General features: G+C 45.3%; 1 protein-coding gene across 1 annotated transcript in view; it reads left to right on the top strand.

Annotated features, from left to right (window-relative positions):
- Window positions 1-3,798: 3,798 nt before the first annotated feature.
- Window positions 3,799-15,343, top strand: part of cd164 (CD164 molecule, sialomucin) — a 23,641-nt gene continuing 12,096 nt past the window's right edge. The window contains exon 1 of the mRNA XM_087976710.1: window positions 3,799-3,880. Coding sequence (XP_087832836.1) covers window positions 3,799-3,880 — 82 coding nt within the window. The remainder of the gene's footprint in view (window positions 3,881-15,343) is intronic.

Raw genomic sequence — 15,343 nt, 5'->3', positions numbered from 1 at the left:
GTCTGCGCTGAGGCCTGGAGTCCGCGCTGAGGCCGGGAGTCTGTGCTGAGGCCAGGAGTCCGTGCTGAGGCCGGGAGTCCGTGCTGAGGCCGGGAGTCCGTGGTGAGGCCGGGAGTCTGTGCTGAGGCCAGGAGTCTGCGCTGAGGCCGGGAGTCTGCGCTGAGGCCGGGAGTCTGCGCTGAGGCCGGGAGTCTGTGCTGAGGCCAGGAGTCCGTGCTGAGGCCGGGAGTCTGTGATGAGGCCGGGAGTCTGTGCTGAGGCCGGGAGTCTGTGCTGAGGCTGGGAGTCTGTGCTGAGGCCAGGAGTCTGCGCTGAGGCCGGGAGTCCGCGCTGAGGCCGGGAGTCTGCGCTGAGGCCGGGAGTCTGCGCTGAGGCCAGGAGTCCGCGCTGAGGCCGGGAGTCCGTGCTGAGGCCGGGAGTCCGCGCTGAGGCCGGGAGTCTGCGCTGAGGCCGGGGGTCTGCGCTGAGGCCTGGAGTCCGCGCTGAGGCCGGGAGTCTGTGCTGAGGCCAGGAGTCCGTGCTGAGGCCGGGAGTCTGTGCTGAGGCCGGGAGTCCGTGGTGAGGCCGGGAGTCTGCGCTGAGGCCGGGAGTCTGCGCTGAGGCCGGGAGTCTGCGCTGAGGCCGGGAGTCTGCGCTGAGGCCGGGAGTCTGCGCTGAGGCCAGGAGTCCGTGCTGAGGCCGGGAGTCCGTGCTGAGGCCGGGAGTCCGCGCTGAGGCCGGGAGTCTGCGCTGAGGCCGGGGGTCTGCGCTGAGGCCTGGAGTCCGCGCTGAGGCCGGGAGTCTGTGCTGAGGCCAGGAGTCCGTGCTGAGGCCGGGAGTCTGTGCTGAGGCCGGGAGTCCGTGGTGAGGCCGGGAGTCTGTGCTGAGGCCAGGAGTCCGCGCTGAGGCCGGGAGTCTGCGCTGAGGCCAGGAGTCCGTGCTGAGGCCAGCAGTCTGTGCTGAGGCCGGGAGTCTGTGCTGAGGCCAGGAGTCTGTGCTGAGGCCGTGAGTCCATGCTGAGGCCGGGAGTTCGTGCTGATGCTGGGAGTTGATGGTGAGGCCGGGAGTCTGTGCTGAAGCCAGCAGTCCGCTTTTAGGGTAAGGCATCTGCTTTCTCTCCACAGATGCTGCCAGACCTGCTGAGAGTTTCCAGCAATTTCTTTTTTTTTCTGATTTCCAGCATCCGCACTTCTTTTGTTTTTTATAAAAGAACCTGTACTTTTGTACGTTGTACTTCAGTTATACAGGGCAATGACGAGACCACATTTCAAACATATGGAGATGCTGGTGTTGGACTGGGGTGAACAAAGTTAAAATCACACAACACCAGGTTATAATCCAACATGTTTAATTAGAAGCACTAGCTTTCGGAGCGCTGCTCCTTCATCAGGTGGTTGTGGAGAATAAGATTGTAAAACACAGAATTTATAGCAAAAGTTTACAGTGTGATGTAACTGAAATTATATATTGAAAAAGACCTGGATTGTTTGTTAAGTGTTTCAACTTTTAGAATGACCATGTTGGTTTCAGTTCTTTCATATGAAAATGACAATTTTTTTTTTAAAGTTGCATTCTCAAGTGAACTTTAACAATTGGTATCATGTCGGCCCAGATAATGCATTGAAGGTGTGAACTTCCCTGTGAGGCTGTCTGTGCCACAATGGCCAGACTGTTTCTAATCTAAAAAATGGATTTACAGAATCTTACAGAATTCATTCAGTTTTTGAGCAAAGTAAAATGTAATTCTGCAAGTACAAATTCACCCCACAAACTTTTATGTGTATGTGTGCATGGGGGTTGGGGAGGGCGGGGATTATGAACGTCTGTGAGAGTGTGTGTGTGTGTAGAGTAGTGGGGTCACCTGCAGTGTGACATGAACCCAAGGCCCGGTTGAGGCCATCTCCATGGATACCGAACTTGGCTATCAGGGATTCCAAATAAAACTGTTGGACTATTAACCTGGTGTTGTGTGGCTTTTAACATTTCAAATAATTTGTGCAGTTTGGTCTCTTTATATAAGGATGGATGGAAACAAATTGAAGGTGGTCAGAGGAGGTTTATGAGATTGATGCCTGCAATGAGTAGGAAAAAGAACAATAGAGAGCGAGGAGTGATATGATTGAAATATATAAGATTCTGAACTGTCTTGACAAGGTGGAAGTGGAGAGGATATTTCTTTTAGAGAGTAAGTCCAGAACTAAGGGTCACTCTTTTAAAATTAGTAGCTGCCTTTTTAGGACAAAGATGAGGTTTTTTTGTTCTCTTACGGGATTGTGTGACTTTGCAACTGTTTGCCTCTGAAGGAGGTGGAATTGGAGTTATTGAATATTTTTTAAAGTGGAAGTTGATAAATGATTTTTAGCCAAGGGAATTAATATCTATTCAAGGTAGATAGAAATGTGAAACACAAACTGAGCAGACTGCAGGAGCCAAATGGCTTACTTCCGGTATTAATTTGAATGTTACTGCATTCACATGATGTTTTGTTTCATTCAGTCATGAGTTGTGGGCCTCACTGGCTGTCCCCAGCATTTATTTCTCATCCTTGGTTACCCTTGAGAAGGTGGTGATGAGCTGCCTTCTTGAACCACTGCAGTCCTTTTGGTGTAGACACCCCCACGATGCCATGAGGGAATGAATTCCAGGATTTTGACCCAGCAACCGTGAACAACTGGAGGCCATATTTCCAAGTCAGGATGGTGAGACCTTAGAGCGGATCTTGCAGGTGGTGGTGTTTCCATCTATCTATGGCAAGTGGTGGGGAGTTTGACAGGTGCTTACTTAGGTGCCTCAGTTGACAGTGAAGGATTCAATGAGAGTAACGCCATTGATTTATTTGATGCTCTCTTTTAGAGTTTAATGTTATGTGGGTCGCTTTGCTCAATATTATTTGGCTGACTCACATTAACCTGCTGTTCATGACAGGGAGCTCAGCCAAAGACCAGAAAAGTGCTAATGAGACATGCAGCTACAGAACTCCACTTAGTATCCCTGAACATCCCATGTCTTTAACAACAGCCTCTAACACCATTCCTATGGCACATGTTAAATATGGTTATAGATTTCTGCTTTCTGCCTCCATTCACTCTAGAGCAGCTCCTAATGATTAAAGGGTCACAAATAGATCCTTGCTTTTGAAAAAAGGGAGAGAAAAACAGAGTTGGACATAAGCCAGTTCACCTATGTAGCGGGGAAAATGTTAAAGTCTGTTTTAAAGGACAAGATAAAAGAACACGTAGAAAGCATTAATGGAATTGAACAAAGGCAGCATGGATTTATGAAAGGCAAACAGGCTTAACAAATCATCTCGAGATTTATGTGGATATAACGAGTAGGATAAGGGAGAATTAGTGGATGTGGTATCTTTGAATTTTCAGAAGGTTTTTGATAAGTCTCTCATAGAAGATTAGTGGTAAATGTTAAAGGGGATAAGAGAAAATAAATTGGTTTGAATTGAGAATCAGCTAAGAAATGCGTAATGGGGAATGGGAATTAATGTGTTTTTTTCCGAGTAGCAAGCAGTGACTAATGAGATACTATGAAGATCAGTGCTTGGATCCCAACCATCCACAATATGTATAAATGACCTGGATGAGGTCATTCAGCAATTCCAAGTTTGCAGATAACACAAAACTGGACAGAATTATGAGGTGTGAAGAGGATGTAAGGAGGCTTTAAGCTCATTTAGCCAAGTGGACTGAATGAGAAATCACATGGCAGATGCTGTACAATGTGGATAAGTGTGAAGTTATACACTTCAGTATGAAAAACAATAAGGAAGGGTGTTATTTAAATGGTGACATTTTGGGAAGTGCAGATATGCAAAAGTACCTGGGCATACTTGTACACCAGTCAACAAAAGTAAATAAGCAGGTGCAGCAAGCTATTATAAAGGAAAATGGTATGTAAACCTTCATTTCAAGAGGATTTGTGCTCAGAAGTAGTCACACAGGATGTTGGTGAGACCACACCTGGAATATTATGGGGTTCTGAAGAAGCATCACTGGAACGTTAACTCTGATATCTCTTCACAGATGCTGTCAGGCCTGCTGAGCTTTTCCAGCAATATCTGGTTTGGTTCCTGGAATATTATGTGCAGCTTTGATCTCCCTACCTAAGGGAGGTTTACATGTCATGGAGGGAGTGCTGTAGAGGTACACTGGTGATACTGGGGATGGCAGGACTGTCCAGTGAGGTGAGATTGGTTTAACTGGGCCAGTATTCACTAGATGTTATAAGGATGGTAGGGGATCTGTTTGAAATGGATAAAATTCTAACACGGCCACACAGATTAGATGCGAAGATGATGTTTTCCCGAGTTGAAAAGTCGAGAACCAGGGGGACACAGTTTCTGGATATGGGGTCAGACTGAGATGAAGAAAGACTTTTCTCACTCAGATGGTGGTGAACCTCTGGAATTTCGACCAGAGGCAGCTGTGGAAACCGAGTCTCTGAACATATTCAAGAAACAGACCGACAATTTTTAAGATTTTAAAAGTATTTAAAGGGGCATGGGGAGAAAATAGGAATACGGCTGGATCATACTGAAAGGTGAGCAGGCTTGAAGGGCTACTCCAGCCCCTGGTTTCTCTCGTTTCTGTGTTTCAATGTTTCATTGCTGGAGTGGAAGGGAGGCAGTTAGGGGTTGGCAACAAGATGGATAAGTAACTGGAGTGGAGAGTGAGCAAGTTGCAATCTCAGAACTTACATTCATTTGAAATATTTGAAGTTTTGTTACTCCTATTTTTTGATGCAGACACTGTTATAATGGAGCACATAGAAAAGTTCAAGAAATCATGCAAAGCTAACATGGGTTTTGTGAAAAAAACAATATATTGGAGCTCTTTGAAGAAGTAACATGTGCTGTGGATAAAGGGAAACCAGTGAATGTATTGTACTTAGACCTCCAGGAGGCACTTGGTCCCACATCAAAGATTATTGGAAAATAAAAGCTTATGGTGGAGGGGGTAACACATTGGCATGGACAGAAGATTGGCTAGCTAACAAGAAATAAACAATAAGGATAAATAGGCTATTGTCTGGTTGGCAAAATATAGTGAGTGGTGTGCCATAGAAATTAATGCTGGGGCTTCAATCTTTTATAATTTATATCAATATGTTCAATGAAAGAAGTTATGTTTGTTTAATGTGCTGGTGACACAGAGATCAAATCGAAAGTAGGTTCTGAAGAAGATATGAGGCTACAGCGACAGGTCTTGGATAGGTTAAGTGAATGGGAAACCACCCAGAGTTGCAACACCAGTTCTTTTCAACTTGCATTGTCAGATGTAAACAGTAAATAATAATGGACATGCCTTAACATGGCCTCGGCAAAGATGTTAATACAGTGTTGCTGCAGGCTGAGGGATACCACTGAAGTCTCCACGTGCAACCTGGAATGACTTAGAGGTGAAGAAGTTCTGTTAGTTACAAGGCCAATGACCACCTTTACTATTTGAGCCTGTCTCAGAGAGATGTCATGATTCGGAGATGCTGGTGTTGGACTGGGGTGTACAAAGTTAAAAATCACACAACACCAGGTTATAGTCCAACAGGTTTAATTGGAAGCACACTAGCTTTCGGAGTGACGCTCCTTCATCAGGTGATGAAGGAGCGTCGCTCCGAAAGCTAGTGTGCTTCCAATTAAACCTGTTGGACTATAACCTGGTGTTGTGTGATTTTTAACTCAGAGAGATATGGCTGTCTCTCTCGATAAAGTCTTTGGTGACAATGTCAATCCATCATCTAAAGGCAGAATATTCAGACCCTGTACACTCAGATGGCAGGCTAGAGGTCCCTTACCTCTGCCTACCTGCTGCCGCTTACTGCTCTCACTGCTCGGCCGGTTTCCCACCTTCCTGTGCCTCATGGTGCCCCTGCCCCTGGCCAGTCAGCTTCCACCTCCTCCTCCTCCTCCTGTCTGGAGAAGCTGCCTCCAACAGGATAGACCATTCCCATCCCATGTACAGACTTACAGCACACATTGTTCAGTGCTCAATGTTGATGGTAACAATTCCATTTTGCTCCCTTCCCTGACAAACCATCCTGATACAGATTAAGATGTTATGAGAAGTCAAATTTGCAACAAAATCCAAGTCTCAGCAGACTGTTCAGCTTAGTCAGGCATAGTCCCACTTACAGAGTTTAAATCTACTGTTTCTACAGTCTTTTAAATCTGATTGGCCATGTTTCTTGTTATGGCGAGGGCAAAATTTGATTCCAGACAATTGGATTGGAAACAACCCCAATCTCTTGTTCGTTCAGCATTCAGAAAGTGTGGGCGAATTGCCCAATTTTGCCACCTGCTCGCCAACCATTTTATCATTGAACTGGTGCGATTTTACAAATTGGCAGGAATACAACAATCTCGCTTTCCAATTTTCTGTTCAAGCGACACACAGGAACGATGACATGCAGCTAATTCTCAAGCAGAAAAATCCCAGGCCTTACAAAGCTGCTGTGGAAATTTTGGAGTTGGTCTCATGAAAGTGAATAACCTTCAAAGTCTCAAAAGTGGCAAAAGACTTTCTGGGATAGTCATAAAAGAAAAAGGGAAGATTGGGTGAAGCATTTCAGTTTAAAGGATCTGTAGTTGTGTGTGTTTTTATGTAAAGTAAATTAGTGGTACTTACTTTAATTTTGTTTTATTTAAAAATATGAAACCTTGTAGGACAGTTTATTTCAATTGGTCACTGGGTGAATTTGTCATCAAAACATTCAGGCTCTCCATGGGGATTGTAGCAACACATTCACATTGGCTTCTCTGTGATTTGTTTTGTTTTGCTGCCTTTACATTGCACTGACACTGTCGGAAGTTAGATAAGGAAAAGGATCAGGAACCGGCTATGTCACTCCTCACAAGGATAACTCGTGAGAAAACAGTGGTAATAATATACAAGGCCACAGAATCATAGAATGGCTACAGCACTGAAGGAGTCATGCAGTGTGACATGTAGATGCTGGTCCTTTAAAGAAGTAATTCATCTAGTCCTACTCCCAAAGCCCTGCACGTTTTGCCTTTTCAAATACTGACCCAATTCTCTTTTGAAAACCTTCAGTCTGAGGCAATGCATTCCACGTCCAAACGCTGTGTAAAAGATTTTTCTCCTGTTGCCATTTCCTTAGACCTGTATCCTCTTGGTTTCGATCCTTCCACACTGTGAGAACAGTTTCTCCCTATCTACTCTGCCTGGAACACTGATATTTTTAAATAGCTCATCTAAATCTTACATTTGCCTTTCATTCTCCAGCTTTCTCCAATAATATAAAAGCAAAATACTGCAGATGGAAATCTGAAATCTAAACAGAAAGTGCTGGAAATACTCAGTCGGTCTGACAGCATTTGTTATTGTTTATAATTTTCTTCATAACCGAAAAACCTCTCCAAAACTGAAGTTCCTCTGGAATCATTCCCAAGAATATTTTCTGCGACCTCTAATGCCTCAACGTCTTCCCTTAATTACAGGTCGTTCTGCAATAACATGACAGCTGTGTTCTTCTACAACCTCACACTATAGAAAATCACACTGTAGAAGATCACTAATAGAAAATCTCTACACTCATTCAGTAGAAAGTTTGCATTATCCAAACAACATCTACAATTCGTCAATCGCCTTCTCGCCAATGCGTGCTGAAGAAACGCATGTTATAGCAGAAATGCTCCAATTGAGGTGGACCTGGTGTTTTACAGAGCTTTGACATAATTTCCTTGCTTTTGTACCAACAGTCCTATTGATAAAGACTGGGATGCTATATGTTTTATTGACCACTCTCCTATCCTGAAAATGTGTTGCTGGAAAAGCGCAGCAGGTCAGGCAGCATCCAAGGAGCAGGAGAATCGACATTTCGGGCATGAGCCCTTCTTCAGGAATGAAGAAGTCCTGAGAAGGGCTCATGCCCGAAACGTCGATTCTCCTGCTCCTTGGATGCTGCCTGACCTGCTGCGCTTTTCCAGCAACACATTTTCAGCTCTGATCTCCAGCATTTGCAGTCCTCACTCTTTCCACTCTCTTATCCTGTCCTGCAGCGTCTTTCCACTGTTCCTGCATCCAATTGCACTGTTATTTTAGGATCTGTGTTAATTTGTTTTGCAAACATTAAGTGGAACACTTTATTTCTTATTCTTTCACAGAGTATGGATATCACTGGCAAAGTCAGAATTTGTTGCTGATCCTTAGTTGCCCTTAAACTGAGTGGGATGCTGTGCTATTTCACAGGGAAGTTAAGAGTCTGTTGCAGGAGTCACATGTTGACCAGACCAGGTAAATACAGCAGATTTCCTTTCCTGAAGGGCTATGGGGAGGTAAGCGCCAGAAGATGTAGGAACAGAAATCAGCCATTCAGCCCATTGAATCTGCTCCAACATTCAATGAGAACATGGTTGATCTGATAATCCTCAACTCCATGTTACTGCCTTTCCCCTTTCCCCTTATATTCTCTTACTGATTAAATATCTGTCTATCTTAGTTTTTCAATAACCAAGCTTTGACAGAAACATTTTGGTCCAACCAGTCCATGCTAATTGTCCTCCATTCCATTCCAGAACATCCCAGTTGGCCTTCTACTTCAAGGACTGCAATTTCCCCTCTCACGTGGTCAACAATGCCCTCCAGCATATTTCCACTTTCTGCACCTCCACCCTTGAACCCGACCCCTCTAATTGTAACAAGGATAGAACCCTCGCACCCACCCGCCCCCCCACCCTCCCACTCCCGGTCCTCACCTTCCACCACAGATACAATCTCCGGATACAACACAACATCCTCCTCCGCCACCAACACTCAGACTCCAAAACCAGAGATATATTTCCCTCCCCACCCTTATCAGCGTTCCACAGAGACTATTCCCTCTGTGACTCCCTCGTTATGTCCACACCCCCCCCACCAATTCACCCTCCACTTCGGCACCTTCCCTTGCCACCACAGGGGTGTTAAACCTACACCTACACCTCCCCCCTCACCTCCATCCAAGGTGCCAATGGATCCTTCCACACCCGGCCAAGACTTTCCTGCACATCCAAACACCTCATCTACTGTGTCCGTTGCTCTCAATGTGGTCTTCTCTACAATAGGGAGACAGGATGCCAACTTGCGGAAAGTTTCAGGGAACATCTCTGGGATACACGCACCAAACAACCCCGCAGTCCTGTGGTTGATCTCTTCAACTCCCTCTCCCACTCCGCCAAAGTCATGCAAATCCTGGGTTTCCTCCACTGCCAAATTGTAGCTATCCGATACCTGGAGGAAAAACGCCTCATCTTCTGCCTTGTTACCCTCCAACCACACGGCATCAACGTCGATTTCACCAGTTTCCTCATCTTCCCTACCCCAGTCCATCCCAGACCCAACTTTCCAACTCAGCACCGCCCTCTTGAACTGTCCCACATGTACATCTTCCTTCCCACCCTCCACTCCACCCTGTCATCCTGTCACCATCAGCCCCCAACAGCATCTACCTATTGCCTTCCAAGCAACCTTCCTTCTATTTATCTGTCAGCCTCTTTTTCTCACCAACTTCCTGATGAATGGCCGATGCCCAAAACATCGACTCTCCTCCTCCTTGGATGCTGCCTGACCTACTGTGCTTTTCCAGCGCCACACCTTTTGATTCTGATCTCCAGCATCTGCAGTCCTCACTTTCTCCATGCCAATTATAATCCCAAACTAAACTAGATTAGATTCCCCTTCAGTATGGAAACCGGCCCTTTGGCCCAGCAAGTCCACCCCGACCCTCTGAAGAGTAACCCAGCCAGACCTATTTCCCTCTAATGCACCTAATGCTACGGGCAATTTAGCATGGCCAATTCACCTGACCTGCACATCTTTGGACTATGGGAGGAAACCGGAGCACCCGGAAGAAACCTACGCAGACACGGGGAGAATGTGCAAACTCCACACAGACAGTCACCTGAGGCTGGAATCGAATCTGGGTTCCTGGCGCTGTGAGTCAGCAGTGCTAACCACTGTGCCACCGTGCCACCCCAGTTCCACCAAGTTCCACGTGCCTGTGCTTGGTCCATATCCCTCCAAATCTTCCTTATTCATGTACTTAGCTAAATGTCTTTTAAACGCTGTAACTGTACCCGCATCCAACAGTTCATTCCACACATGAACCACTCTGTGCAAAAGGTTGCTCCTTATGTCCTTCTTCAATCTTTCTCCTCTCACCTGAAAAATATGCCCCCTAGTTTTGAACTCTCCCACCCTAGGGAGAGACACCTGCCAGTTACCCTATCTAAACCTCTGTAAGATCACCCCTCAACCTCCTATGCTTCAGTGCAAAGAGTCCACATTTATCCAGACTCCCTTGTAACTCAAACTTTCCATTCCTGACAATAACCTGGTAAATCTTTTTGGAACCCTCTCCAGCTTAATAATATCCTTCCTATCGCTGGGTGACACAACTGTTTCAATAACACTGCCCATCATTCTACCAAATTTCAATGAGTTTGGCCTAAACGGCTCAATCTTTCCTCATAAGAAAAACCCTCAATACTAAAACCAACCTAGTGAACTGGACCACTCTAATGCCATGACTTGGAATTGCCGGTGTTGGACTGGGGTGGACAAAGTTAAAAATCACACAACACCAGGTTACAGTCCACAATATGCCAACATCATAGAGTCATAGAGATGCACAGCATGAAAACAGAACCTTCGGTCTAACTTGTCTATGCCAACTAGATATCCCAATCCAATCTAGTCTCACCTGCCAGCAGCATACGGCCCATCTCCCTCTAAACCCTTCCTATTCATATACCCATCCAGATGCCTTTTAAATGTTGCAATCATACTAGCCTCCACCACTTCCTCTGGCAGCTCACTTCCTTGGACGGCATGGTGGCTCAGTGGTTAGCACTACTACCCCACAGTGCCTCGGGCAACTGTCTGTATGGAGTTTGCACATTCTCCCTGTGTCTGCGTGGGTTTCCTCCGGGTGGTCCGGTTTCCTCCTACAGTCCAAAGATGTGCAGGTCAGGTGAATTGGCCATGTTAAATTGACCATAGTTTTAGCTGCATTAGTCAGAGGGAAATGTAGGAGAATGGTTTGGGTGGCTCTTCGGAGGGTCGGTGTGGACTTGTTGGGCCAAACGGCCTGTTTCCACACAGTAGGGAATCTAATCTAATCATACACATGCCACCCTCTGCATTAAAACGTCGCCCTTGGGTCTCTTTTATATGTTTCTCCTCTCAGTCTAAACCTATGCCCTGTAGTTCTGGACTCCCCCACCCCAGGGAAGACTTTGTCTATTTATCCTATCCATGCCATTTATGATTCTATAAACCCCTGTAAGGTCACTCCTCAGCCTCCAACGCTACAGGGAAAACAGCTCCAGCCTATTCAACCTCTCCCTACAGCTCAGATCCTCCACCCTGGCAACATCCTTGTAAATCTTTTCTGAACTCTTTCAAGTTTCACAACATCCTTCCAATAGGAAGGAGACCAGATTTGTAAACAATATTCCAAAGGTGGTCTAACCAATGTCCTGTATAGCCGCAACATGACCTGCCAACTCCTGTATTCAATACTCTGACCAATAAAGGAAAGCATACCAAATGCCTTCTTCACTATCCTATCTACCTGTGAATCCACTTTCAAGGAGCTATGAACCTGCACCCCAAGGTCTCTTTGTTCAACAACCCTCCCTAGGACCTTACCATTAAGTATATAAGTCCTGCTAAGATTTGCTTTCCCAAAATGCAGCACCTCGCATTTATCTGAATTAAACTCCATCTGCCACTTCTCAGCCCATTGGCCCATCTGACCATGATCCCATTGTAATCTGAGGTAACCGTCTTCGCTGTTCACTACACCTCCAATTTTGGTGTCATCTGCAAACTTACTAACTGTACCTCTTATGCAGATCATTTATAAAAAATGATGAAAAGTAGTGAACCCAGCACCGATCCTTGTGGCACTCCACTGGTCACAGGCCTCCATCTGAAAATCAACCCTCCACCACCACCCTCTGTCTTCTACCTTTGAGTCAGTTCTGTATCCAAATGGCTAGTTCTCCCTGTATTCCATGAGAACCTTGCTAATCAGTCTCATATGGGGAACCTTGTTGAACACCTTACTGAAGTCCATATAGATCACATCTACCGCTCTGTCCTCATCAATCCTTTTTGTTACTTCTTCAAAAAGCTCAATCAAGTTTGTGAGACATGATTTCCCACGAATAAAGCCATGTTGACTATCCCCAATCAGTCCTTGCCTTTTCAAATACATGTACATTCTATCCCTCAGGATTTCCTCCAACAACTTGCCCACCACCAACGTCAGGCTCATTGGTCTATAGTCCCCTGCCTTGTCCTTACCATTTTTCTTAAATAGTGGCACCACGTTTGCCAACCTCCAGTCTTCCGGCACCTCACCTGTGACTATCGATGATACAAATATCTCAACAAGAGGCCCAGCAATCACTTCCCTAGCTTCCCACAGTGTTCTAGGGTACACCTGATCAGGTCCTGGGGATTTATCCACCTTTACCTGTTTCAAGACATCCAGCACTTCCTCCTCTGTAATATGGACATTTTTCGAGATGTCACCATCTATTTCCCTACATTCTATATCTTCCATATCCTTTTCCACTGTAAATACTGATGCAAAATGCTCGTTTGGTGTCTCTCCCATTTTCTGCGGCTGCACACAAAGGCTGCCTTGCTGATCTTTGAGGAGTCCTATTCTCTGCCTTGTTACCCTTTTGTCCTTAATGTATTTGTAAAATCCCTTTAGAATCTCCTTAACTCTATTTGTCAAAGCTATCTCATGTCTCCTTTTGGCCCTCCTGATTTCTCTCAAGTATACTCCTACTGCCTTTGTACTCTAAGGATTCACTCGATCTATCTTGTCTGTACTTGTCTGGAGTCTTGTTATCTCATTTCTGAAGTCTTCCTATTTTCCAGCTGTCCCTTTACCTGCAAACATTTGCCCCCAATCAGTTTTTGAAAGTTCTTGCCTAATACCGTTAAAATTGGCCTTTCTCCAACTTATAACTTCAACTTTTAGATCTGGTCTATTCTTTTCCTTCACTATTTTAAAACTATTAGAATTATGGTCGCTGTCCCCAAAGTGCTCCTTCATTGACACCTCAGTCACCTGCCCTGCCTTATTTCCCTAGAGTTTTGCACATTCTCTAATAGGTACGTCCACATACTGAATCAGAAAATTTTCTTGTACATGCTTAACAAATTCCTCTCCATCTAAACCCTGAACACTATGGCAGTTCCAGTCTACGTTTGTAAATTTAAAATCCCCTACCATAACCACACTATTATTCTTACAGATAGCTGAGATCTCCTTACAAGTTTGTTTCTCAATTTCCCTCTGACTATTAGGGGGTCTATAATACAATCCCAATAAGGTGATCATCACTTTCTTATTTCTCAGTTCCACCCAAATTACTTCCCTGGAGGTATTTCCGGGAATATCCTCTCTAAATACAGCTGTAATGCTATCCCTTATCAAAAACGCCACTCCCCCTCCTCTCTTGCCTCCCTTTCTGTCCTTCCTCTACATTTGTATTCTGGAACATTAAGCTGCCAGTCTTGTCCATCCCTGAGCCATGTTTCTGTAATTGTTATAATATCACAGTCCCATGTTCCTCACCATGCCCTGAGTTCATCTGCCTTCCCTGTTAGACCTCTTGCATTGAAATAAATGCAGTTTAATTAATCAGTCCTACCTTGTTCTCTGCTTTGTCCCTGCCTGCCCTGACTGTTTGACTTGCCTTTGTTCTCAACAGTACCAGCCTCAGATTTAAATCTTTCCTCACTATCTCCCTGAGTCCCACCTCCCCCCCCCCCCCCCCCCCCCCCCCTCCCCATTGTACTAGTTTAAATCCTCACAAGCAGCTCTAGCAAATCTCCCTGCCGGTGTATTAGTCCCCTTCCAATTTAGGTGCAATCTGTTCTTCTTGTACAGGTCACTTCTACCCCAAAACAGCTTCCAACGATCGAAAAATATGAATCCTTCTCCCGTACACCAGCTCCTCAGCCATGCATTCATCTGCTCTATCCTCCTATTCCTGCCCTCACTAGCTCGTAGCAACCGGAATAATCCAGATATTACTACCCTTGAGGACCTCCTTTTTAATTTCCTGCCTAGCTCTCTGAAATCTCCCTTCAGAGTCTCAACCTTTTCCCTTCCAATGTCATTGGTTCCAATGTGTACAATGACCTCCTGCTGGTCCCTCTCCACCATGAGAACATTCTGCACCCTCTCTGAGACATCCTTGATCCTGGCACCAGGGAAGTAACACACAATTCTGATTTTTTGCTGCTGGTTCAGAAACGTCAGTCTGTACCTCAGACTAGTGACTCCCCTAACAACTCTTGGAACCCAACGCACCCCTCATCGCATTAGAGCTAGTCTCAATATCAGAAACTTGGCTGTTTGTGCTATGTACCCCTGAGAATCCATCACCCCCTACATCTTCCAGAACAGCATACTTGTTTGCAATGGGGATAGCCACAGAAGACTCCTGCACTAACTGCCTACCTCTCTTACCTTTCCTGGAGTTCACCCATCTATGTGACTGTATCTGTGACATTTCCCCCTTCCTATAACTGCCATCCATTACATCCCCTTGCTGTTGTAAATTCCTCATTGCCTCTGTCTGTCTCTCCAACCGATCCATTTGATCTGATAGGATTTGGAACCAATGGCATTTATTGCAGACATAATCCTTGTTTTAGATATGAACATAGGTGGTATAGTTAGAAAGTTTGCAGATGATACCAAAATTGGAGGTGTAGTGGACAGCGAAGAAGGTTACCTCAAGTTACAAGAGGATCTTGATCAGATGGGTCAATGGGCTGAGGAGTGGCAGATGGAGTTTAATTTAGATCAATGCGAGATGTTGAATTTTGGGGAAGCAAATCTTAGCAGGACTTATACACTTAATGGTAAGGTCATAGGGAGTGTTGCTGAACAAAGAGACCTTGGAGTGCAGGTTCATAGCACCTTTAAAATAGTGTCACAAGTAGATAGGATAATGAAGATGTTTGGTATGCTTTCTTTTATTAGCCAGAACATTGAGTACAGGAGTTGGGAGGTCATGTTGCCGCTCAGTGTGATGTTGGCTAGGCGCGCAATTCTGGTCTCCTTCCTTTCGGAAAGATGTTGTGAAACTTGAAAGGGTTCAGAAAAGATTTACAAGGATGTTGCCAGGGTTGGAGGATTTGAGCTACAGGGAGAGGCTGAATAGGCTGGGGCTGTTTTCCCTGGTGCATCGAAGGCTGAGGGGTAACCTTATAGAGGTTTATAAAATCATGAGGGGCATGGATAGGATAAATATACAAAGACTTTTCCCTGGGGTGTGGGAGTCCAGAACTAGAGGACATAGGTTTAGGGTGAGAGGAGA

The sequence above is a fragment of the Chiloscyllium plagiosum genome, unplaced genomic scaffold, assembly GCF_037043375.1.
Source record: "Chiloscyllium plagiosum isolate Xiang-an unplaced genomic scaffold, Cpla_swu_hap1 HiC_scaffold_3, whole genome shotgun sequence".
Lineage (NCBI taxonomy): Eukaryota > Metazoa > Chordata > Chondrichthyes > Orectolobiformes > Hemiscylliidae > Chiloscyllium > Chiloscyllium plagiosum.
Note: the sequence above shows the minus strand (reverse complement) of the source record. Positions and strands in the feature narration are given on the sequence as shown.